The sequence below is a fragment of the Tetrao urogallus genome (genome assembly GCF_951394365.1).
Source record: "Tetrao urogallus genome assembly, chromosome: 1".
NCBI lineage: Eukaryota > Metazoa > Chordata > Aves > Galliformes > Phasianidae > Tetrao > Tetrao urogallus.
In genome coordinates, this window is record NC_136813.1 from 92,566,480 (window position 1) to 92,590,607 (window position 24,128).

The 24,128-nt window shown below is 39.4% G+C and overlaps 1 protein-coding gene across 5 annotated transcripts in view; it reads left to right on the plus strand.

Moving 5' to 3' along the window:
* APP (amyloid beta precursor protein) overlaps positions 1-24,128 on the plus strand; it is a gene marked incomplete at both ends in the record, with an annotated part of 202,543 nt that overhangs the window by 29,736 nt on the left and 148,679 nt on the right. For 4 of the 5 annotated variants that reach the window (XM_079537866.1, XM_079537867.1, XM_079537868.1 and 1 more), the window contains one exon: positions 13,100-13,267. The exons of the other annotated variant lie outside the window; for it this stretch is intronic. In XM_079537866.1, the coding sequence (XP_079393992.1) occupies positions 13,100-13,267 (168 nt within the window). The remainder of the gene's footprint in view (positions 1-13,099; positions 13,268-24,128) is intronic. 5 annotated transcript variants of the gene reach the window in all.

The window sequence follows — 24,128 nt, forward strand, 5'->3', positions numbered from 1 at the left end:
CTGCTGTCCTGTGCATTGTGTTGCTTGCATGGTCCTGGAATCACAGAATCATTAGGGTTGGAAAAGATCAGCCTATCCCCACCATGCTCACTAACCATGTCCCTCAGTGCCACATCCTCAGTGTTCTTCAACACTTCCAGGGGCAGAGACTCTATCACCTCCCTGGACAGTCTGTTCCAGTGCATCATTATTCCTTCTAAGAAGAAATTTTTCCTAATACCCAATCTGAACCTTCCCTGGCACATCTTGAGGACATTCCTTCTTGTCCCATCACTGTTATCTGGGAGAGGAGGCTGACACCCACTTTGCTACACCCTCCTTTGAGGGAGTTGTAGAGAGTGATAAAGTGTCAGTTCAGCTGTGACCTAAGTTGCACGGAGATGAGTGAAGCATGTTTCGTGGTAATTTTTTTGAGGAGATAGGCATTTCTGTAGGGATGCTGGGAGACTCATTGACATTGTACTTGTTGACAAATCTATGCTAAGTATATCTTTTCTTTTTAATACATTCATAGAACTGGCACAAAAATCTAACTTAATCTAACTTGTGTGACTTGCTGGGAATTCCTGATTCCCTTCTTTTCCTTGTCTATGCTCAGGGATGTTGATTTTTTTTTTTTTTTTTTTTTTTTTTTTTTTTTTGTAGCTAAAGCTTAATTTGTAAGCCTTTCTCTCATGAGTATTTTTCTGCAGAGGGGTGTGAACTGAGTCCTTGCTGCACTCATTCTCCTTCATACTTTCTATTGCTTTCAACTACTCTGAAGAAATCCTTCAATTCGTAGATATATGCTTCAACTTGCATATGCAAATTTTTTTTTTTCCTACCTGAGGAGGGTTTAAACCTGATCTGGAGTAAACATAATGTATGCCTCAGGAACCTGTGAAGGGTAAAGGTGAGGAGGGCAGTCAGTTGCCAGAAGACAGCTCTGAGGAAAACATCCTCTGTGGCCTTAGGAACAGTCTTGTTTTGCGTGTATTTGTGGAGCGGGCTGCTCTGAAACTGCTGCAGAGGAGTGGGCAAAGTGCTGTTACAGTGTTTTTTTGGGCTATTTGTGAAGTAGAAGAGCAGTACAGAGGTGTTTACACTTGGCTTAAATAGGATATAGTTACGGCAAATAAAAGCTCTGGTTTGCTAGGAGCTTTTTGGTAAAGTCTCTTTCTCAACCAAGTTCCTAGTGCATTGAACTTCTGAAAAGCTGGTGAGTTTTTTGTAAAGCAGCTGGGAGTCTGCAGCTGAGAGGCAGCCCTTTTGTTTCCTCATGGCTGGAAACATTTGTCTTCCAGGAGGGAACAGTTGTGTGTGCAGTTCTGCTGAGCAGTCAGTAGAGTGGTTTTTTGACCTATTAACTTCCCACTGATTGGAAAAGGGGAAACATAACCCCCATTTTCAAGAAGGGAAAAAAAGATCCATGAAATTACAGGCCAGTCAGTCTCACCTCTGACAGATCCTTCTGAATGCCCTACAAACTAACATGGAAAATAAAGATGAGGTAATTGGTAGTAACCAACATGGCTACACCAAGAGCAAGTCATACCTGGCAAACTTGGTGATCTTTTATGATGGAATTACAGTGTCAGTAAATAACGGAAGAGCAACTGATGTCAACTACCTGGACTTCTGCAAAGTGTTTGACACTGTCCTCCTGCATGACATCCTGGTTGCCAAATTGGAGAAAAATGGATTTGGTGAATGGACCACTCACTGCATAAGGAATTGTCTGGATAGTTGCACTCAGTCTGTTGTGGTCAATTGCTCAGTGTCCAAGTGGAGACCATTAATGACTGATGAACTTCAGGGGTTGGTGCTGGGGCCAGTGTTATTTAAAATCCTTGTAGGCAACATGAAAAGTGGGACCAAGTGCACTATTAGCAAGTTTGCAAAAGATACCTAGCTGAGTGGTGTAGTTGAAATGTCATCCAGAGTGACCTGGACAGACTTGAGAGGTGAGCCTGCACCAACCTTGTGAAGTTTAACAAGGCCATGTGCAAGGTCCTGCACTTGGGTTGGGGCAATCTCAAGCACAGATAGAGGTTGGGTGGAGAATATCTTGAGAGCAGCTCTGAGGAGAAGGATTTGGGAGTGTCAGTTGATGAAAGATTGAATATGAGCCAGCAGCATGCACTTGCAGCCCAGAAGACCAACCATATTCTGGGTTACATCAAGAGAAGTGTGACCAGCAGGTCAAAGGAGGTGATTCTGCCTCTCTTCTCTGCTCTTGTAAGACCCCACCTGGAACACTGCATCCGGTTCTGGGACTCCCAAAACAAGAAGGACATGGAGCTGTTGGAGCAGATCCAGGGGAGGGTCACGAAGGTGATCAGAGGGCTGGAACACCTCTCTCTGAGGACAGGCTGAGAGCTGGGGCTCTTCAGCCTGGGTAAGGGAAGGCTCCTAAGAGACCTTATAGCAGCCTTCCAGTAGCTGAAGGGGGCCTACAGGAAAGCTGGGGAGAGACTTTTTAAAGGGCAGGTAGTGACAGGATGAGTAGAAATGATTTTAAACTGGAAAAGGGCAGATTTAAACTAGGCCATAGGAAGAAATTCTTTGCTTTGAAGGTGGTGAGACACTGGAACAGGTTGCCCAGAGAGGTTGTGGATGCCCTCTCCGTGGGAGCACTCAAGACCAGTCTGGATGGGGCTGTGAGCAACCTGCTCTAAAGAGATGCGTCCTTGCTTGTAGCAGGGGGATTGGAACTAACATGATCTTTGACATCCTCTTCAACCCAAACCATTCTATGATTCTATTTTTGTAGTCTGACAACAGTAATTACTGTTTCTATATTAACATTATACAATGAAAACTGTTCCTAAATTATTCATGCTGATGTTGACAATCTCTTTCTCTTGTGATACTGTCTCTAAAGAAAATTTGACAGATGGAAAATTTTCCTTGCTTTTAAAGGCAAAGCGACGCCTTTAAGCTATGGGGAAACAATAGTTTGGTATTTCCTCCTTTTTAAATTTGGATTCTTTATTTATTTTTGGCTTGATATCCTTTCCTTTCTTCTAGAAGTTATTTCCATTACGCATCTGAGAAATCTGGCTATTGAAATAGCTTTTTAAGTGTTTATGTTCCACATGGTTGCATAAAAGTCTAGGAGGAACATCACTATCATGAAAGCTTAAATAATAAGTCTGGTAGTCCATGTGCTGTGAGCTTGAGAAAAGTTGGTAGTTTACCAGTGGACAGGAAGTGATTAATTCCTGTTGGATGACAAGAGCCTGTGTTAGAACTGTGGATTTCTGAGGTTCAGCAGCCATCGTCACTTGTGGGATGCAGAGCTTTGAATGTGTGCAGCCATAGCACATCAACAAGGCTACCTCCTGTTTTGCCTGCTAAACATGTAAAGGAAGGTAGAGAGTCTTATTGCACACTTCATTTTTGTCTTTATTTTTTTTCATAATAATGATGAGCACACGCTTCAAAGATAGGATTTATTTTAGTTTTTTAATAGTCGTAGAGGAAGCACATTGCCTTGCATGCGAGTTGGTGCTGTGAACTTTTCATTTCCTGAATGTGGTCCAAGTTCTTGGAGGAAGTGCAGGCATCGTTTCCAAGGGTGATGTGACTTGAATGTGCTTGTTCTTCACAGTATTTAGATTCCTTTTAGGTTTTTATCTTCAACAGGTACTCAACTACAATACAGAATACAGAACTGCAATGGTTGACTTCTCGATTGAAGGGCTGGAACTGCTATTAGCGTTAGAAGTAGGAAGCAGGGAGACCTTATTCTAAGCACCTTCTCTAATGAGAAGGTTATTTGTTGTTCTTGAATAAGCTGTAGATATGGAGGTTGTTACTGTGTCCTCACTGTGAAAAATAATTGCAATTGGAACAAACTAGTATAAACTAAATATGCTTTAAAGGCTTATGGTAGTGGCTTTGAGTTAGTATTTGCAGAATGAATGATTGCAGCCTGTATCAGAGAAGCCCTTTTAAAGAACTCAGGAATGCTTTTTGATGTTTTAGAGTCTAATAAATAGTACACACAAGGTCTGATGCTTATTTTCATGTTCTATTGTAGTCCTTCTTAATTATAAATGAATAGCAGGGTTCTGTCTCTATTGAAGTATTGTAATTTCAGTCTATTGATGGAAAACCTCTCAAGGTAAAACCTTGCAGTCTGTATTTTTTGAGCATAACCTTAGTTGTGAACAAAGACAGTGCTGTTGTTGAAACTGGGATTATGGAGAGCTGTTAGCAAATACATTAATTACTTTCATAGTTGCAGAAAGCAGTGACGCTGAATGAATGAGAGGGCTATACTTCCTCTTAAATAATAGTGCTTAATTGGAAAAGCTTTTGCTGTTCAGATACAGAGTGAAAAAGAAATCCTAAAATTACTTCTTTTAAGGACCTTTAAGGTTTATTGTTTGTGTTTTTTGTCTTTTTTTTTTTTTTTTTAATTTTATTTCTTTTGTAATGAGTTAAACTTCTTTCAGTCCTCTGTTCTCAGCTACAAAAAGCCTTTTTGAGCATCTTGGAAATCGTGCAAACTGCAACTAGCATGCCCAATACCCTGAAGCATCTGCACCTCTCCTCTGCCACATTTGTTAAATTTGGTCCAGAAAAGGGGGAGCAAAGAGGGCTATCTGTACCCCATCTTCATATGGGGAGGAAGTTGTTACCCAGGTCTTTTAACTCTTGCATGATGTCTTTTATTAAAAGCAAATGTTCTGGCATCATATATGTTTGGAAATGACTGCTTTCCCTCTCAAAACAAACCTCAAAGTGCTTGGTTTTGAAGACAGGCTTTAGTAATTAAATTGCTTCATTCAGGCGACTTACCTTGTTTTGTCATACTTTGATTAAGCTTGTAAATATTAATTATTTGGCAAAAGATAATTGGAAAGAAGCTGGATTATGTCTCCTTTGATTATCCAAAGCGCTGTGCATAGAATAAGCAGCTATATACCTGTTGAGCTTTCTCTTATGGAATCTTTTCCTGATGCCACTCTTTAGCATTTTTCATGTGATTTTTTTTTTTTTTTTTTTTTAATGTTCTCACCTAAAGAAGCATTTTGTATTGAGGTGGTTTTTTTCTTTCTTTTTTTTTTCTGTGAGCAGGCAAGATACTTTTCAAGTATAATGTTCTAGTAGTTTTAATTTCTTTACTGTCAGATATTTTAAGCACTTGAATATTTAATTCCTCAAAAAGGAAACACAGCAGGGAAGTGTGCAATAAGGTGCAGACAATTCTGGAAGAACTGAGTATTGCAGCTGAAACACTGCTGAAATGCTGAAACTCTTCAAGGGAGAGCCTGCTGTCAGCACTGCTCACTGCACACATAATATACTATCAGCACTTCCAACTCTTATTACAATTTTGCAATTTGTTAATAGATCTGTAACAAAGGTAGTAATTTTCTATATCAGAAAGATCAGTTTGATGCTTTAACAGCTTGTGGTGTTAGATAAATATTTACACAGTTTTAAATAAGGTCTATTTAGGTAATTGTTTTCAGGATCATTAAATTGCCACTTTGCAAATACCTGTGTTTTCCATTTTGGAAATTCAATTCTGATGGAGATGCCTTATTTATTAAAGTGATGAGAGTAGTAGTAGTGTTTTATTTGGTCTTTGAATACTGTGTCTATACTGCAAAAAAAAAAAAAAAAGATCATGGCTGTTATAGTTCACTGGGGACAGCGTGTTAATTGATCTGTCATTTAATAATTTGCAGCAAAAAAGCATGTGCTGCTACTTTGAGGTTGTGCATAAAGGAGACAATAATATATGATCACAGCTTCATAAATATACCCACAGTTTCCACTTTTGCAGAATACTAATAATGCAAATAGTTGGTGTTAGTGTAATCTGTGTTGCATGGGTTATTTTTTGGGAGACTAATTTGCCCTGCAGCTTTTGGATTAGTCAAGGAGAGATTTCCACCCCAGATATTATTGTAAATGGTTGGACCATAGCTTTATGTTATTCAGTGTAACTGTATAGAAGCTGCTTGTCTGGGTAGATCAATGCTCTAGATTATTTGATCGTGTTGTAGCGCAGATAATTTTTCTTGGCAGGCAATGAATGTAAGTCAATTAAACCACTGGCTATGAAGAAAACTTGAGTGATGCATAAAATTTGTGTATTTTAGCTGGATAATATACCACTGACGTGACCAGTGACTCATTAATTCAAGTGTTTTAAATGTTGTGACATTCCATATGAGGCGAATCACTTTCACTACATTGAGCTTTTTCTCTCATTTCACTCTCTTGCCTATTTCTTTAAGTTGATTTTGTTCGAGTGTCCAATGCTTTTGGAAGAAGTGCCACATTTTATGTTCAGATAGGGTTGTTCAGTCCTCCTTGTGATAGCACTGATGTTGGATGTATCTGAGAATGGTTCCTAAGCTTGTATGTTATCAGCAACTTCTGCAGACTAGAGACTCACTAAATTAGTAATCTTTTATTTTTAGCCTCACTGTGATTGTGAAGCATCATCACAATCCAGTCCCTGAGGGCAGGAGGCAGGAACAGAGCTATTTTTTCCTCAAAGTGCTGTGATGTTTGAGGCCTTTAAGACAAACTTGATAGGAAGAGAGATAGTGTGAAGAGAGCTGTTTCATTCTCTCGATGTGATACAAAATGTGACTCAGTCTCTTAGCTGGAGATTTTCAGGACAGACCCATCAGAAGTTTTTAGCACACCTTTAATTCCCTATAGAGTTTTTGTAGCACAGTCCTAATGGAAAATTTAGTTGGGGTTTTGGGAAAGGCTTAGTGTCCAAATGGCAGCATATAGCCTAGATGTGCAGTAAGTGTTGTCAGCTGTGTTAGACAGTGTTTGGTGTTCAGTGCAGCTAACTTAGGAGGCAGAAATCTGCAGCAGGCCTGCCATAAGAACTGAAGCTGGAAAGTCTGTACAAACCCGCAGGATGTGTAGGTGAATTTAGTAGAAGTGAACACATCTGAATGTTTGCAAGTATCATGGTTTCGTGTTTTTGCTTTTCGGTATTCCACATCACAACATCATGAAGAGCACTGGGAGTTAAAGTATTAAAGCTCCAATTTCGGGTACCTGTCCCTGTACATCGCAGAACTCATGGGATCTGACCCTCCCGGGTTGAGCGGTCTCTTACTGCCTTGCAGAGGGTACTGGAGGGTGCTTTCCTAGCCGTACCAGGCTTTTCAGGTTTGACTGAATGCTCTCTCCTATTTTATTTGATTTATTAGTCCAATATCATAATTAGTAAAATAAGTTTTCCTCCATAGATCGTTGCCACTGGTGTTTTTTCCTTCCTTGAGCCCAGCTCCAATCTCCCTATCCTTTTTCCCTTTTCCTTCCCAGTTTGTGGGACTGGGGGGGCCCGGGGGCCTACTGCCCCCATGTCATGGGCATAGATTGCTCTAGTTTACTCCGTGGCAGCAATATATGGAGTAATTTTGTTAGAATATCTCATACTTAGTGCTTTATGTACCTTTTTCCTACTGGTAGATGCTATACTGAGCATATTAGCAGAAATTCAATATAATATGAGGTCAGAAACTGGCCTAAGGCCTTATCAGCTTGAGTTTATTTGTCATGTTGAAGCTTTTTAAAACATCACAACTCATTGTAGTTTAGCTGGAAAAGACTCCTGGTGAGAGAGGAGGCACAGGCAGTGAGTGTCAGAGGCTCCACAGCTGCCAGTCCAATGTGAAGCTGCCTTAGGAGCTTCAAGGCTCTTCTCATCTCATCAGACTTAAAGTTAAATAGCAACAATCCTTATTGAATTACAGAATGGGTTTGGACTGGAAGGGGCCTCGAAGCCCACACTGCCTCAACCCTTGTCCTGAGCAGGGCTGCCCCCACCAGCTCAGGCTGCCCAGGCCCCCATCCAACCTTCCTGCTTCTTGCAGACATGTTATTGTTTTTCACTTTTGCTCTGGGAAAACAAAAGAAGGCTGCCTGGTGTACAGGCCTGCCTCTTAGGGCTGCATAAGAAATGGGAAGGAACTGAAACATGTGGCATCAAATATTCTTGAGTATCTGTTATTTAGCATATGGTTATTGGTCCACGTGGTTATTGTGGACCAAGTACACAGTTGATTTTTAGCTTTATGGGTTTCAGCCTTTTGCCTGTGGGTTTTGTTACAGTCAGTAGGTTTGCAGAGAGAAAAAACAATGTGTAATGCAATGCGTAGCTTAATGCTGTAGCCACACTTTGTATTATTTCTGGGATCACAGTTGAACAGTTTGTGACATAATCACAGAATTGTAGGGGTTGAAAGGGACCTCCAGAGATCATCGAGTCCAACCCCCCTGCCAAAGCAGGTTCCCTACAGCAGGTAGGGAGACAAATTAGCTTTTGGAAGAATAGGAGTAACAGGGCTGAAAGATGCTTGCAAAATGGGTGAAGGGAAATCTTTATGCTGTTAATGACCTTCTTGTTCAGGTTTCAGCTACAGGCCCAGAAGAAGCTCTCTAGGTTTCATGAGGCCAAGGTCAGATCTGCTAATGCAGTTAGCTTTTGCCTTCACGTAAAGGAGTGTTCTTCAGATTGGCTATTGTGTTGGCCACCACCTGTGCATGAAAGACACCATCAACATCCCTGTTTCTGTAGACTTCACAGCAGGTAATTTCTTGAAAAGCAAGAAGCTGCTGGTTTTCAATAAAAGAAAGTGCAACAGCAGACCAACTTCTTATTTTCTTTATAAATGAAATATCAGATAGCAAAAATCTTGGGTTAGAAATGTATTTCATAGGCAGAAATAGCATGAAGTCTGTCTCAAAAAATGAATCTGCCAGTTAAAACTTGTGCAATGGAACTGCAGGTTTCATCGGTAGCGTGCTGAAAATACAGAGTATGAAATTGTTCCTTGTTAGAAAAGTTGAGAGATTCATAGCTGAAATACCTGGTTTGCACTGTGGCAGTATTCGCTTACCTTCAGGTATTAAATAGTTTGACGTTGCATTGTTGTTTTGTTTTCCTCAAGTAAAATGTTCTAAAAGGTGATATATCCATTCTAGTTGTTTGCTTGAAAGCTCTGATCTCCAAGGCAGGGATGTGACAGACAAATCCATTAACCCGCCATCCTTGCTTAAGGGCATCTAAAGGAGTTCAATTTCAGAAGCTGAGATTTGCATTATTCATGATCATGATCTAAATGCTTTAGTTCTGTTTACAGTGTCTGTTAATTGCTCCTGTATTTCTTTATGATTAGTAACTTTTAGCTGTCTTAATCAATAAGATGAAGTGCTGTGCTGAGCAGTTAATTACGATGGCCCTGTCAGCTCAAAATAAAGCAAGCTAAATGTGCTTGTGGCTTGTTTGAGTAATTGGATTAAGCTAGGAGAAGTCTTGTCTCTTCTGAAGGGAATGAGGTTTTAAGTAGACAGTCATAGGCTGTCCTTTTAGTTAAATTGATAGCACTCCCAGCAAACTGCCACATTTTTTTCCCCCAACTTTAGTTGGAGAAGGTGAAGGAAAAAAAATCAAACAAACCAGAAACTTCTCCATAAATTTGTAACTTTTTTTTTTTCTTGGCAAGGTCACACAGTATGCTATCTTAAGTCTGCTACTCATACTTTATTCTTCTAATAGAGGTACCTGTTGGGTTAGTTGATGGAGAAAATTGAAAGTGTTTGCGAGTAGAGACCACATACCATATAGTGAATGACTTGGTTCTGTTTCATTTGAAGTTCTGGTTGAGCTATGCTGCATTTGTGAAGAAAAAAAATACTTGGGAGGATTTTATGCAAGTGATATACCACTTTTGAGGTGCTCTGAAGTTGCTTAAATAGTAATGTAATATTTCTACTTATCAAGGCAAGCTGGATAACTTGTCCGTTTGTGGAAAATTCTCTAATTTACTCAGTGGAGGGCAAGGGATGGTTGACTGTTCAATTAAGTAAAAGTGGTTTCCTTGGTAGAAGAAAAGCTGAGGTAGGGAAGGGAAATCATTGCCAATAGAGCAGTTCCTGTTTCAGTTTTTAAGTTAAATTACAATAACATGTTAGCACCTTAAAGAAGGCAGGAAACTAAATGTTCTCTCCTTTTCAAAAACTAAAAGCTGAAATGCTTGTTTTAATTGTGGCATTTTAACTTGCACTGATAATCTAATACTAAGAGTAGTTAGATGTTGACTCAGTGTTTCTGGCCGCAGAATGTTTCATCACTTTAAGCATATGAAATTCATTCTTTTTTGGTTTGTTTAAATGAAGAGCAAAGAAATTAAAGATACTGGATTTGTAATACCTCTTGTAAAGGAGTCTTTCAGTTTCTTCAGTTTTTCATGAATTCTTAATGATTTTAATTTTTCCCTTGAGAAATCTTCTGGCTAAAAATTAAATGTAAAAAAATAAGCATTTAAGCATAAGTGTCATACTCTACCATATCTTGAACGTGACAGGCTCACTTCTGGGAAGTGAATGGCTATGAATCCCTGTTGTCTTCTCTTATAACAAATGTAACCTGAAGAGGAGACGTGTGTGTGTGTGTGTGTGTGTGTGTGTGTGTGTGTGTGTGTGTGTGTGTTTTGAGTTTCTCAGATGTACTTCCTGCAATATATGTTACCAGGTAGACAACTCCTAAGGGCAGATCTGGTGGAAAGAAGATCATCTGATATGCATTATTGATGAGGTCTTTCAGAATGTTATCAGCTAATCTACCAGCCTTTGCTGTACAGGAGGAAGAGGCCATGCCCATTCCTCAGTGCTGCCTTCCCTCCTACATGCTGCAGGCTGTTTGGTGCCTGTGATCCTCCAGGGCGTAATCTGGTAACCTGGGAGACAGCTGGCCCAGAAAAGGAGGAGGGAGCTGGGAGAAGACCAGGCTTCTTTCTGTGGGGTTTTAAGATGGTAGAGTCCACAGATTGTGCATGGAGATGGCTGGGATGCCCTTCATGCATCTGGTTGCAGCAGGTCTACAGGGTTAGCTTGGGCCTGGGACCTCAACCTCATAGCAACAAATGGTGAGAACTGAACAAAGTGGAAGTGTTGGCAATGCAGCCTTACCTGTCCCCTTCTTAAGCAGAGGCACACTGTGGAATAGGCTCCCCGGGGTGCTGGTTGAGTCACCATCCCTGAGTGTGTTTAAAAACCATTTGGATGTGGTGCTCAGGGACATGATTTAGCGGAGGGCTGTTAGAGTTAGGGTAGCATGGTTAGATCGTGGTTGGTCTTGATGATCTTTAAGTCTTTTCCAACCTGAGCTAATCTATGATTTTCTAGTACTTCAGTTTCATTTAATTTCCCAAAGGATTTGTTGCTTTCAGAGTTGAGCGTAGTGCTGGTAGAAAGGGAAGGCACAAAAGCAATAAGCCAGGGGATGCTCTGGGTGTTACAGTGACAGTCTGTTTGGCCTAACCGTGCAAGGAGTGACTTCCCTTAGTTTTATTTCAAGTATCAAATAAGCATTTAACAATGCTAATGCGGCTTCTCTAGTCCTGTTGGCAGCTGTCATTTTATTTTGGCAACGTTCACATCTCACACAAGATTTTGCAAACAGTTTTCCACTTCTGTTTGGACAGGAAGATGGTGTCTCATTTATTTCATAGGGGTAGATCAAAAGGAGGAGGGTTAGCTCGATAGCTGGAATTACGCAGATATTCAGGTCTTTTCTCTTTAATGAATGAGAACGATGGGAAAATCCTTTCATGGTGTATATTTGTGTGTAATGATAGTAATAAACAGCAATTTCACTGGACTGTGAGATGGAAGGATTCTAAGGTTGTTTATATGGTATGAAAAGCTCCACAGAAATGACTAAGAAATGGTAAAAATGAATCTGTGCTGCATGAGACGTTGCTGTGCCACAGGAGCGGCAGTGAGGAGTTCACCTCCTGGGTGATGCCTGCTGATTTTTTTTCAGCCTCTTCTAATCCAGTTCACAGTCAGTGCAGCGTGGCCTGTCCCTGTTCCTGGCTGGGAGCAGATTCTTCAGCTGGTTTTGGACATGTGTAACCTTCCCAGGAGTTTTCACTCAGCTTCACTGTTGTGGTAGGCCTGCTGATTTTTTCATTTCAGCTGCTGATTTATCTACTTTTAAAAGGCTTTGTTACCCAGGCAGTATCTTGAGATTGATTTCAGCAGTGGTGGAGATTAAGATGAATTAGAGGGCAGGTAGGGTGCACCTTGGGGATAAAGAGAGTCCTATGGCTTTTTGAAAACAGGACATTTGAAATTGTTTCCTGTTTTCCCTGATCCATATTTTGGGAATTTTGGGATGATTTTTATCAGTGATCAAAATGGGTAGGTACAAGTAACAGTGGAATAGAATCTTTAAAATGTTTAATTGAATACAAGTGTGTTTTTTTTTTTTTTTTTTTTTTTACCTTTCCAAGTTTTGGGAAGGAATAATGTAGATTGGATTCCACGGATGTTGCTTGTTTTTTCTTCTGCTCCTTGTGCTGTATGTAAACCAATGCAGAGGTTTGTGAGTGAGAAGGATTGCATTCAGTCCAGAAATCATTGAGGCTCAGAGCCCCATGTAAGGAGGGAGGCTGCCAGGTGATGTTGGGTTGGGCTGGGCACTGTCGTGGCAAGGAATAGTGCTGACTTAGAGCATCTCATATTGTGTATTTTAATATTTGGTTTGGTAGATGACATTCTGTAATTTTATTGAGCTAGACTCTTACCATTCCTGTTTGATAGCGCTTCATCCAGTGCATTTTAAGGCTCAGTCAGAACAAAGCTTAAGTGTAAGCTGCCACTTCTAACTCAGGAAGTTGATAAGGCATGACATGATGCATCCTCGGTGTTCAACATGTAAATGAGCTAGAGATGCTTTTGAAAAAGGTTGTGTTGTTCTTCTGGTAATTGTTGGAGACTTTTCCACACCTCCCAGCACCAGTATACTAAGTACGTTTTGAATGTTAAGTTTCTGTAATCAGCTCTGAACGTTGTTCTTTGTTTAGCTGACATTGATGAGGTAGTCGAGGGTCCTGAAAAAATTATTTACAGCTTTAGACCTTGTGTTAAATTATTGCGTGTCTGAATTGCAGTGGAGATGTTATTTAAAGTTCTCAAATTTGCTCTGTTCAGTTTCTGTCTTTGTGGCCATGGATGGGTGAGCTTAGGCTTTGATTCAGGCTTGCTTATGTTGTTATAGCTTTAGAAGGACTGAAATGTCAAAAGTGAGAGTAAAACTTATTTTTTCTTCTCCTTTCAGGTGCCTGCTGATGGAAATGCTGGATTGTTGGCAGAGCCTCAAATTGCCATGTTCTGTGGCAAACTCAATATGCACATGAATGTTCAGAATGGAAAATGGGAATCTGACCCCTCTGGAACCAAGACCTGTATCGGCACTAAAGAAGGGATTCTGCAGTACTGTCAGGAAGTAAGTCTTTTGTTTGGGAGTATGTGTGGTGTTTCTGTTTAAGAACCTACATGCAGGTGCTTACAGGAGAACTGAATCTCCTTAGAGATCTTCCCTTTCTATTTTTCTCTTCTGCTCTATTGCCTTTTTGTCCTTCTGTCCTCTGTTTTCCCTAGAGGCTGTTAAAACAGCTTCAGAAACTGGCTGCAAGAAGATTATTGAGACTATTGTTGGATAATTTTGTCCCTGTCTTATGCCTATGGGGTGGCTAACTTTATAACTCAGAAGTTCATTGTACATTTATAAAGCATTTAAATCAGTTTATTTAAAACACTTTTTTTCATTCTGGGCTGGAATCTTGGAAGTCAGCTTCAACCATGTCCACTATCATTGTACCATCATAATGAAATATTCTGGGTCACTCCGGAGTTATTGGTCTTTGCACCACACTGAACCATTCAGTTTCTTAATAGAAAGAGCTTGCACTACAGATGAAGTCACAATGAACAGTTTCATATTCAAGAGCAGTAAATTATTACCCTCTCATTCATGTCCTAAGAACAGACTGTGTATCTAATTTTGTTTTGTTCCCATGCTGTGATAGCGTGATGACCTTGTGCCAGTGTGTGACAATTTGAAAAGAAAATGTGGATTTCATGCCATGAAACAAAAGAGCACGGCTTGAGTTGCTTTAATCCTTACGTCTTTTTATGCCATCTCTGCTGTTGGTTTTTTTTTTTTAAAGCAGAGGTTATTGCTTATTGCTATAGCAGTAGCTGTCTTGCTTCCTAAATGTCAAACCAATTCTTGTGAAAATGCCTCTTTAAAAAGCAAGATAATTCACACTTCAGATCTTTCCTCTCTTAGCGTCTTCATCCCTGTCCTTTCACCCATTGATTGATTGTTCCTTCTGTTTCTGGCGATGTTTTGTTCAATTGTTTGAGGTTGGGATTTATGGTCTTGAATAAAAATTTTAAGAAAACTTCTGGTGGATATTAAAATGGATACTTCACCAATAGCTTTCTCTTAGTAAAAAGTATTGCTTTTTGAATAATAATATTTTTGCCTACTACTAACAAAAATACCAAGCATGACATGCTGGTGGGGTTTAAAAGGCTGCTTCTTGTTTTTCACTGTCTGCTTTGAGTTATGTCAATGAAGTTATTTTATGCATAGTGAGAATACTGAGCATGGGGAAAGGAATAAGGAGATGAGTGAATAAAAGCCCATGAGGTAGAAAGTAGTTCTGAAGTTACAGAAAGAAGTACATTAATTTAGAGAAAGGAAGCAACAACTAAGGCAGGAACGGTTCAGAATTGGCAGTGCAGTTACAGATCTAGATACAAAAGGATTCCAGAAGTGCTGAGAACTGTAAAACTCAGCTGGATGTCAGGTGATGTAGAAATTTTGCATCATAGAGAAAAATGCTCTTGTTTAATAAATAAAAATGATAAGAGAAGCAAAAGCAGTTGGAAGGCAGTTGATGTGTACTGACAGATGACAAATGGATCAATAAGTGAAATCATTACTTGCACGTAAAAAAAAAATGTTCATTGTGACAGCAGCCGAAAGCTGGCACAGGCACTCAGGGTGTGGAGTCTCTGACTTCAGAGACTGGGATTGCTGAACCAGCAAAGGACTCGAGCAACTTGGGCTTTGATGTGAGCCCTGCTCAGAGTAGGGGGAGGTGTAGGTAATCTTTATAGGTCCCTTTCATCTTTTTTTTTTTTTTTTTTTTTGTGAGTCTAAACATTTTTCCCACTGGAGAAAAGATTGAGAAGAGAGCTGCTGTTATTTGGGTGTAGAGAGTTACATATTTAACTACAGTGTAGCAATAGCCTTGATTGATGTGCTGATTGTTCATTAACTTAATACTAGCTTATCCATGTTATGATTTGCTTAGCTACAGAGACACTTCAAGAAGTACAGTGCAGTGGGGTCAGTATGTCATAGGGCATGCTGCTGGCTGATCTGCTCCCTATAAATGGGAGAGGCATCTTAATGGTTTTAGTTTCTAGTTAGTGGCATAAGATATCAAAAGGCTAGAGAGGTAGTAGGCATGGGAATTGGAGTGAAAAATCTTTCCCTCTCCGTTGGGCGAGTTTGTTCATGGAACAAACTTTGTTCTGTTTGTTCATGGGAAGGTGCTGATGTCCTGCGTGATCCCTTGGTTTCCTTCTCACCTGGGCTACACAGTTCAGCTTGTAGAATCGACAGTGGTGGAGACAGGACAGGCTGCTATGAGATGCCAGAGCATTGGGAGCACCACTACTCAGGACAAGGCTGCAGCTGGTTTGGGGTGGGGAAGAGTCATATGACTTTAATGTCTAATAAGTTTGATGCTGCTAATGAATACAGAAATTAGCAAATACTATGAAGATGAGATCTACTGACAAGATAAAATTAAAAATCAGGTTGAAATTGATCCAGCACTGTAGGATAGACCAACACTCCTGGTTTTGTACAACTCTGTCCCATAGTGTTTTGTACTTCCCCTTGTCCTTGTGACCATTTCTGTAGCATGGTAGGTTTGGGTATGGCCAGGAAAAGGCATTTCTGTCTTGCTTTTGTTTAACTTCCTTATGACCTGAGAAGAGGAATGGGAGAATCTGGTACAAGCACCATCTTCTATGAAAGAAAGGAATTTGGAGAATAGCACTAGTAGGTGCAAGTCAGACTGACTTTTCAGCTGTGGAAAAAGTCTTCATGCTTAATGCTCTATATACTTTTTATCCTGGAAGTAATAACTGAGGTGACTGTGGTTTTCCACTTGCCTTCTGCTGTTTACCTTGGCTTTGTTAATAGTGTTTGCTGTTGTCAGGCCCAGGGAATGGGGCAAATGCATATTTTCCTATTAGCAGGAGGCAGTAAGCATCCAGATTATATGGTATCACTTGCATTGGAACAGAACTTGGCTAAAATCTCCTTTCTTCTTAGTTTTGCCAAATACAATCTATTCCTTCCTTTTTTTCTCCAAATAGATGACAACTCCTTTTTGGGATGCAGTCTTTCTCAATACAGGCAAAGGTTAAGTTTTTGTACTCTGCTAATAAAGAAGACAGGTACTCTGCCTGGGCATCATGGCAGCTCCTTTCCTTCCTCAGTCTGGCTGGAGCAGCAACTGATGGTACAACAGGTGCTAGGATACTATGTTTTTTTCCAACTCTGAGCAGAACGTTGAAATGACAGGGAGCAGAAGATGATGAGATTTTTGCCTGTATTTCTAGTAAGAAGTCTGTTCTATCCATCATGTTATTCTACCTAGTTTTTGTCACAGGTACCTTGTGTAAAGTTCTCACTATTTCTGTAATGCAAGAGATGTTGCTCTACTGCAATAGATCCCGCACAAACAGCCTGTGCACCCAGTTCCTTTCTTCCATGGCTTTTTCTTCCATGAAGGTATCTTGAAATCAATAAATGAATCTCCCCTATCATCAAAATTTATTACAGCAGATGTGTTTCCTTATAAGTGATTTCAAAAGGAGCTTTTCTTTACAACCCAAGGCTGGAACACGTATGGAGTACAGAAGGACTTAGATTTCTTCTCTGGAGAAGATGCTACAGGTATCCTTGCATATTTTCCTTGAGATTGTCATAACTGCCTCTCCTTGGCTGTTGCCAGTGTAGGTGGATTTTGGAAGTCTTGATGGAGGAAGTAACAGTAAAGGAGCATTGCAGGGCAGAAAGGGAGGAAAAAGTAATAAGCAGAACCACCTACGTGTTTTAAGGGTATGTGTTGCTTGTTGTTTCTTCTCATTTTTTGAGTGGGAGCTCAGTGCAGTATAGGAACTGTCTGGATTTATTTTTGAATAGAGCATCCTGCTGTTAAAATTTGACAACTCTCAGACTTATTTGAAGGGAGATGGAAAATACTTGAATGCTACTTTCTGATTTTTCTTGAGTTCAGTTAAACTTTGTTCCTAAGCTAACAAGAAGTGGTTCTAGAAGCAGGGCACACTGATCTCTTCTACCCTGAAATCTGTGAAGTCTCTTGTGTTTTCAAGACAAACTAGGTGAAAATTAATAACACTGGCTTGTTTACTGAAGAGATAGCTACCTAAGCACTGGTTGCTTTTCTTTTTTTCTACTTTTTTTTTTTTTTTTTTTTTTAATAGAACAACATCAAATGTTCCTGGGTAGAGTTAAACACTGTCTGGAGAGGTACAATTTATTCATACATGGTATCTTCTAATCTCAAAATAAATAGCATGCTGAAAATGGCATGTGCCTGAATTGCATACGGTTGTCAAATGCAAGCGCTGCTGGCGCTAGAACAATGTTTATTCAGGTTGCATTAATGTAAATGGAGTGGTTACACCTGTGTTTGTGCCGGAAGCATTAGCATGTTGTGAGTATACTAGCTGACACTTCAAATCAAGCCATCGGTCAATCTAGGCCTGTTGCTGACACTGCACTACCAGCTCTTTGAGAGGGATGTTGAAAAACCCTGCCATTTGTAATTACTGCACTACTAGACCCCTGGGGGAAGCTGCTTCCCAACAGCCATTGATTGCAAGTTAGCTGTGAAGCCCTGGAATGTGGGGACCGATGCTCCTGGGTTTTGTTTTTTGTTTAGTGGGAGAGACTTGGTGTCCCCATCCACAGATGTTCAAGTGAAGGGTGGCAACAGCTCTGACATGGCACGTTACTGTGGAAGGAGTGTGCATTTTGGAGCAGGTTCTGCTCACTGAAATCCAAACAGCTGCTTATCTTGCTAAATAGTTCTCATAAAACCAAGCTGGAACCTGCCCTTTGGCAAAGTACATATTTTCACAATCACGTGCATATGAGGAGACGGAAGTTAATTTAGGTGTGTTCAGCTCCCTGTTCAAGTGGAAAGAGGGTTCAGATGAAAAATATTGTGGTGTATGGTGTACTATATTAACAATTTTAAGCAGCTCTTACATGCTGGATTTTTATGTTTAGTAATTAGCCTATGTTATAGAAGTTGCTTGAGGGGCTGAAATTATTTTGCAATCTGCGTTGAATTCAGTGTCTAAAATAAGTTGTGAAAGCAACGCTATCAGCTGGCAGAAAATTCACGTTGCCTAATATGTATCCACTTTTTCCCTTATTTAATTTGGAATTTCTTAACTCCACTTAAGTGTATTTGGAATTTAACAGAATGGAAAGGAACTGTCCTGAAGATTGTTTTCAAAAGCAAATCAAAACTATAGTATAAGTTGTTTGAGTGTAGATATTGCTTGTGCTATTGACTGGATGGAGTGTAAACCTAGGAACTTAGGGATGAATGTGTTCCCTATAGCCAGCAACTGGCTCCCTTGTAGATAGTTGGGTAGAGCTTGTAGTGGCTTCCAGACACAGAATATCTGTGTTGGCTTCAAGAGGTGTTATACCTCGCATCTCTGAATGCACACAACTGCTTGGGATCTTTGTGAGGTCATGCATGTATCCAGTACTGTCTTGAAGATCCAGAGCCATGTCTTGTAACGAATGTGTATTTCTTACAGAATTCCTTCCCAGAAATTAAAAATGAATTCTAACTGCACACTGCTATGCTTTAGCTGTGGGGTTTTTTTGTTTGTTTTGTGTGTGTATGTGCTACATGGAGCAGAAAACAAGATAAATTAAGATAACGGATAAAGCATTGTAACTATTGACAAAACAGTGTTGACTCCAGTTATCATTCTTCCAAAGAGGATGTTCTTGTCTTCTGCTCAAATCTAAATCTCCCCTCTTGTAGTCTGTAACCATTTCCCAATGTCCTATCACAACAGACCCTTCTGAAAAGTCTCCAAGTCCCCTCTTTCTGGAGGTAGGCCAAGGAGTCTCACAGCAGGCTAACTGTCCCATCTTCATTTTGGTTTGCTTGTTTGACTCCATACTGAAGGAAGAGAATCCTTCTGTTCTTGTTGTCCTGGGTGCTGTGCAATTTAAAATTGGGCAGGCAGACTGATAGCAGCACTTCCAACTCTCTCTTGTCTCTCTCTTTATTGAGAGCTACAGGTTTGTTAAAGGAATCGTTGGACAGCCAGGAATGCTGATGCTTTTTAATATATGAATTAAAAATAAGGCTTTTCTTGTGAGAGGTGAATTTGAGATATAATGAAAATGGTCTTGCTCCTTCGATAATGGTTTCTTTCTGTGGTATCCTGTCACTTTCATCCTAATATGAATTGCTGTTTCTGTCTAGGCTGTATGATGTGCTCTTTCTAATTTCTCAAACCAAATAACTATTGTATTGAAGATGAAATTGAGTTTTAAACTTGAGCTCCTTTCAACTAAGCTTTAAAAGCTATACGTTTTGCTCGGAAGAAAATGGTCCGTCTAATGAAAAGTCATGGAAAACATACAGATTTTTGGCATCACAGACTGTCCTTAAAACAAATGACATTTTAAAGGCACATGTGTTGGTGTATTCTCAGAGGTACGCAGTCAATCTTACAGGATTAGATGAACAGTATCTTAGTGTTCTTTGCATTGAGTTCTTTAGTTTTACTTAAATTTTAGTCCACAGGAAAAGTCAAATTAATTTACTCTGCCAGGGCTTGAACCTCATTTGCCTTAATAAAAGCTTAGATTTTGGAAATGCAGGTTCTGTAATGGGTGATGTTGATTGTGTGTTTACGCCTTAGTACATTCATAGTGTGACTGACTTGAGAAAGAGGAGCTTTCTAACCCAAGTGCTGTAATCTATTATTTAAATTCATTAGTCACTTGATTTGAAATATAACTTAGCATCTTGTAACATATGCATTGCTCTCCTTTGTTGTGATATTGATGAAGTGCTCTCTTTTCCCCATGTGGACTTTTTTGTATGACCTGAAAATAAAGGAAATGAAAAAAATCAATCTCAATATATTCTATTGCTTTTATAATAAATGTTCCAACTTCTTTTGAAGAAACCTATTTTTCTTAGGGTGGGAGAGCGATTCTGCTTGAAGGCTGAAGAAGGAAAAAGGATAAAAATACAAGTGGATTGTCTATGTAAATATATTTTTGTAAATCTGTACTGCAGTGCTTAAGGAGGGCAGCTATGCTGTGTTTTCCCCCAAGATTAATTTTAAATTTCACATATATGATAGTTGAGGTGAATGGCTCAATTTATTGCCAGATTCCATCAGCATAGCCTTTGTACCAGGAGTAGGATGAGATATTTGTTTCTTCTGTCCACTAAAACATGCAAGTATGATGGCTTATGTGCAGGGTAGTCCTAATGCCTTTGGTTTAGAATTGAACTAGCAGATAACCCTTTAGCACATGATCAGACATCAAAAGGCATTTAATACACTGAGTGTGCAAAAGACAAGGGAAGACATTAAAATATTATCTTTAGTATGCTCTGCTTGTGTCTTGCTCTGTAAGGCTATAAAGGGACTCACTACTACACTTCAGCAAGGTCTCTGTCCATGCCTAGGGAGAAGAAAGAAACTCAGTTAGACAACCCTTGGCCCTGCTGAAGCCCAAGAGACTTGAGGGCTATGTAGTGTTAGATGGGATCTGCAGAAATGCTACCTCTCCTGCAGCTGTGGTGTTGCATGGAAGATGTCCTGATGGGGCTGAGGTAGTGCAACTCTACTGCTGCTTTTCACCATTTCACCATCCTTCTGTATAGAGCGATCTTAGTATGTTGTCTGTTCTTCTAAGATGCATGTCCCCTGACATATTGCCCTGTGTAGCTCTAAGATGGACTTGCATCAGCTGTTCCTTCAATAAATAATGTTATAAGCTTAAGATACTCCAGGTGTAAAGTGCAAAGGTCACCTAAAGTAAAGAAAATATGTTACCATTGCACATCAACTCTTTTGAGAAATATCTATGCTAATCTACTTTCTCCACCTTTCCAGATGATGGTTGCATGGGCATTTTAGTCTGGCACAGATCTATCCTACTTTCCGAAAGGTCATCTTGGGGTATCTTTAATTCCTGGCACTTTCCACTGTGATGCAGTTTTTATTCTTCAGAGGATGTTTTCAGAAGTAGGTCAGCTCCTTGATCCAGCTTCTGTGTTATTGCTGGCTCACAGGGGAGTGTTAGTGGTAAATGGAGAAGAGATGGAATGAGGCAGGAATCATGCCTTGGCAACCTCAGATCCGTGTCCAATTAAAGGTACTGAGACCATGGCCATAGCATCCATGAATCTACCTCTGTAGATGGATGGGATGCAAGTGTGATTCCTTCTTGGGTTTTTTTTTTTGTTTGAGAGCTGTCTGGTTATGTTTTTTTGAGGGTGTGAGTTTATTTTTGAAGGTTTAGGAGTTTATTTTTTTTTCTGATCACTGTTTATAACTACATTTGTGCCTGAGCAGTGTGTGTTGTGGCAGCCTGTATTTTTGGATCATTCTCTTTGCTTGTGGAAGATCATACAGCTTTCCCATGCTATAACTTAATAGCTTTTTCCTGCAGTGGTAGCAGTATTGTCTTTTGGGGGAGCTTCTCCCTGTTCCTTTTTTTTCTCCTTTTTTTTTTTTCCTTTTTGTCTTTTTTCTTTATTCCTTTTTTCCTTTTATTTTTCCTTAGCCTGTGTGTTTTGAAGTATTTGGAAATCAGAAACATTGACTGAAGATCTGTTTTTCATCACTATATTACATATGAAGTTGATAAGTAGCAGACAGTGGGCTGATTTGTTTAGGTTAGCACAGAATCATTTCAAATTTAGAAGCCTTAATGTTCAAGTTAGAGGAGAAGATGCTTTATGTACACTTTCAATTGTTAGTTCTGCGGGCAAACATTAAAGAGAAAGACTGTTTCTCTTGCTCATAGCTTTGAGGCTGTGAGGAAGGTGATGATTGCTTGAATTCATAACAGGGCAATGCCCAAAAGTTGGATGGGGGAAATATTCTTTGATTTCTGGGGCATTCTGTGTTGGTTGTTTTTTTTTCCCTGAGCAGATTATTAACTGCTTCTATCTAAGCCATGCCATGACATGGTCATCTGGTTAGTGTTTATCCAATTAAGATATTATATAGTACTGTACGGAATGCCTGCTTTAATCTTCCAAATGCTGTATACCTCTATTTAATCAAAAATCCCACTGGTAGTCTGTTTTGATAAATGTGTGGTGATTACAGAAAATAATACTCTCAGTTCCAGATGGCTGCGGATTTAGTCATGGAGAGGTCTCTGAATACCTGGCCAATTACTGATTCCTTCACCTGCCTTTTCCTTTGCATGTATATAGAGTGATCATCAACAATTCTAGCAGAATTTTAGCTGTCAATTTTTGTTTCTGACGTGAGTGGGGGGAGATTTCCACTCAGGAAGTTTACAGCTAATGTTTGAAAATTGAAAATTTCCTTGTAGATCTTTTAGAGTTCTTGATGCCTCTGGCTTAATGGTGAGGCTAAAAAGAGAGTGCTGGGTGTAAGTTCCTTAAGGCATTTCCAGAATATGAGGACTGGGATGAAACCTTGCTAGGGAAGGCAGAAACTGTCCTTCCCTTCAGTATAATCTCCTATTTTAGTTAAAAGGGGTTGTATAGTGTTTAAAAGATGGATCCTAACATCTGTTAAAACATCAGCTTTGTATTCTATTCTCTTTTCAGCTGATAGTGTGTGTTTTTTTTTTTTTTTTTTTTTTTTTTTTTTTTTTTTTTTGCATAGATGAACACACATATCCCAGAAAAACAAGCCCCAGGAATTTCATTTTACAGTAATACCATGTTTAATGCTTTTACTCTGTCTAGGTATGAAAATTTAAGCACTAATACTGTTAATCTGAATATGGAGAAACAGTCTGATATAATCTTTTATCTTGACAGTTTAGTTTCTTTCTATAAATATTATCGTGGGTCAGGAAATTGTTGATCCTATGGAAATTCAAGAAGTAATAAGGAAAAAAGAAACCAAAAAAGAAACAATATATCTTTAAGCAATTAAACAGTTTTATCATCTAGTGAAATGAAATTTATATGGTTCTTATCCAATGTCATATATCTTCTTCAACTGTGATAATTAAGCACTTGTAAAACACCTGATTTTCTGCATTCATGATTTGATTGATTCTATGATTTTAATTCTTCCTCTTCTTCTCTAAAGGCAGCTCTGTGAAACAGTTGTGGTCATAAGCAGCTTCTTAGCAAGGTTGACTTTCAGATGCACCATCTTTTGATGCCTTATTAACTCTTTTTTATTCATTTATTTTTGCTTTATCTTATTGCAACTAGTTACAGACTTTGTTAATCTGTAAGACCATTGTAAATCTGAGTTGGGTTTCAGTAAGTGTTCCTCTACACATCTGTGAACTGTTGCAGCTAACATTGTTCCCACACAACTTGGCAAATTTGTAGTCTCCATGTAAGAGGAAAAAAACATTCATTTAAGAGCTGGAATTGTGTTTTTGTATTTAACCAGAGATCTAAGGGATGGTAGCAAGATTGATCTTACAAAAGCTGAACTTGTAATACTGTAAATTGATGTGTGTATACTTTTTGGTATTTTAGAGGAGTTTCTCATTGAAACTCTCATTTGTAGTTGTTGAGTAGAGGTCAGTGGATATGTCAATCTGTAATTACTTGCTAAAGTCTGAAAGATGGCTTTGAGTATTTTAGTGCTGGTATGGGTCAGAGCTGCTAAGCTGAGCAGCAGTGTGATGCTTCGCTACTGCTATTTTATTCTCTATTTTAGATATTTTATACAAGAGCATTCATTGGTTTGCATATTTGAAACACCACAGAGGACCTGGGACTTTCATATGCACAGCCAAATTTTGTTGTTCCCAAACATATCCACTTTATCATACTTCAAATTATGGCATCTTTAACTGCAGTAGCTTCAGATCTGTGGAAAGAACAAACAGTCTCTCCCATGAGATAGTCAGATTGCTTGAGCTAATTTTAGTGTTTCTTATAAAACTAGCAGTTAGGAATGCTGCTGCAGAGCATCTCAGCAGAAATGTTGAGCTGAAGTGGTACATGCTGTTG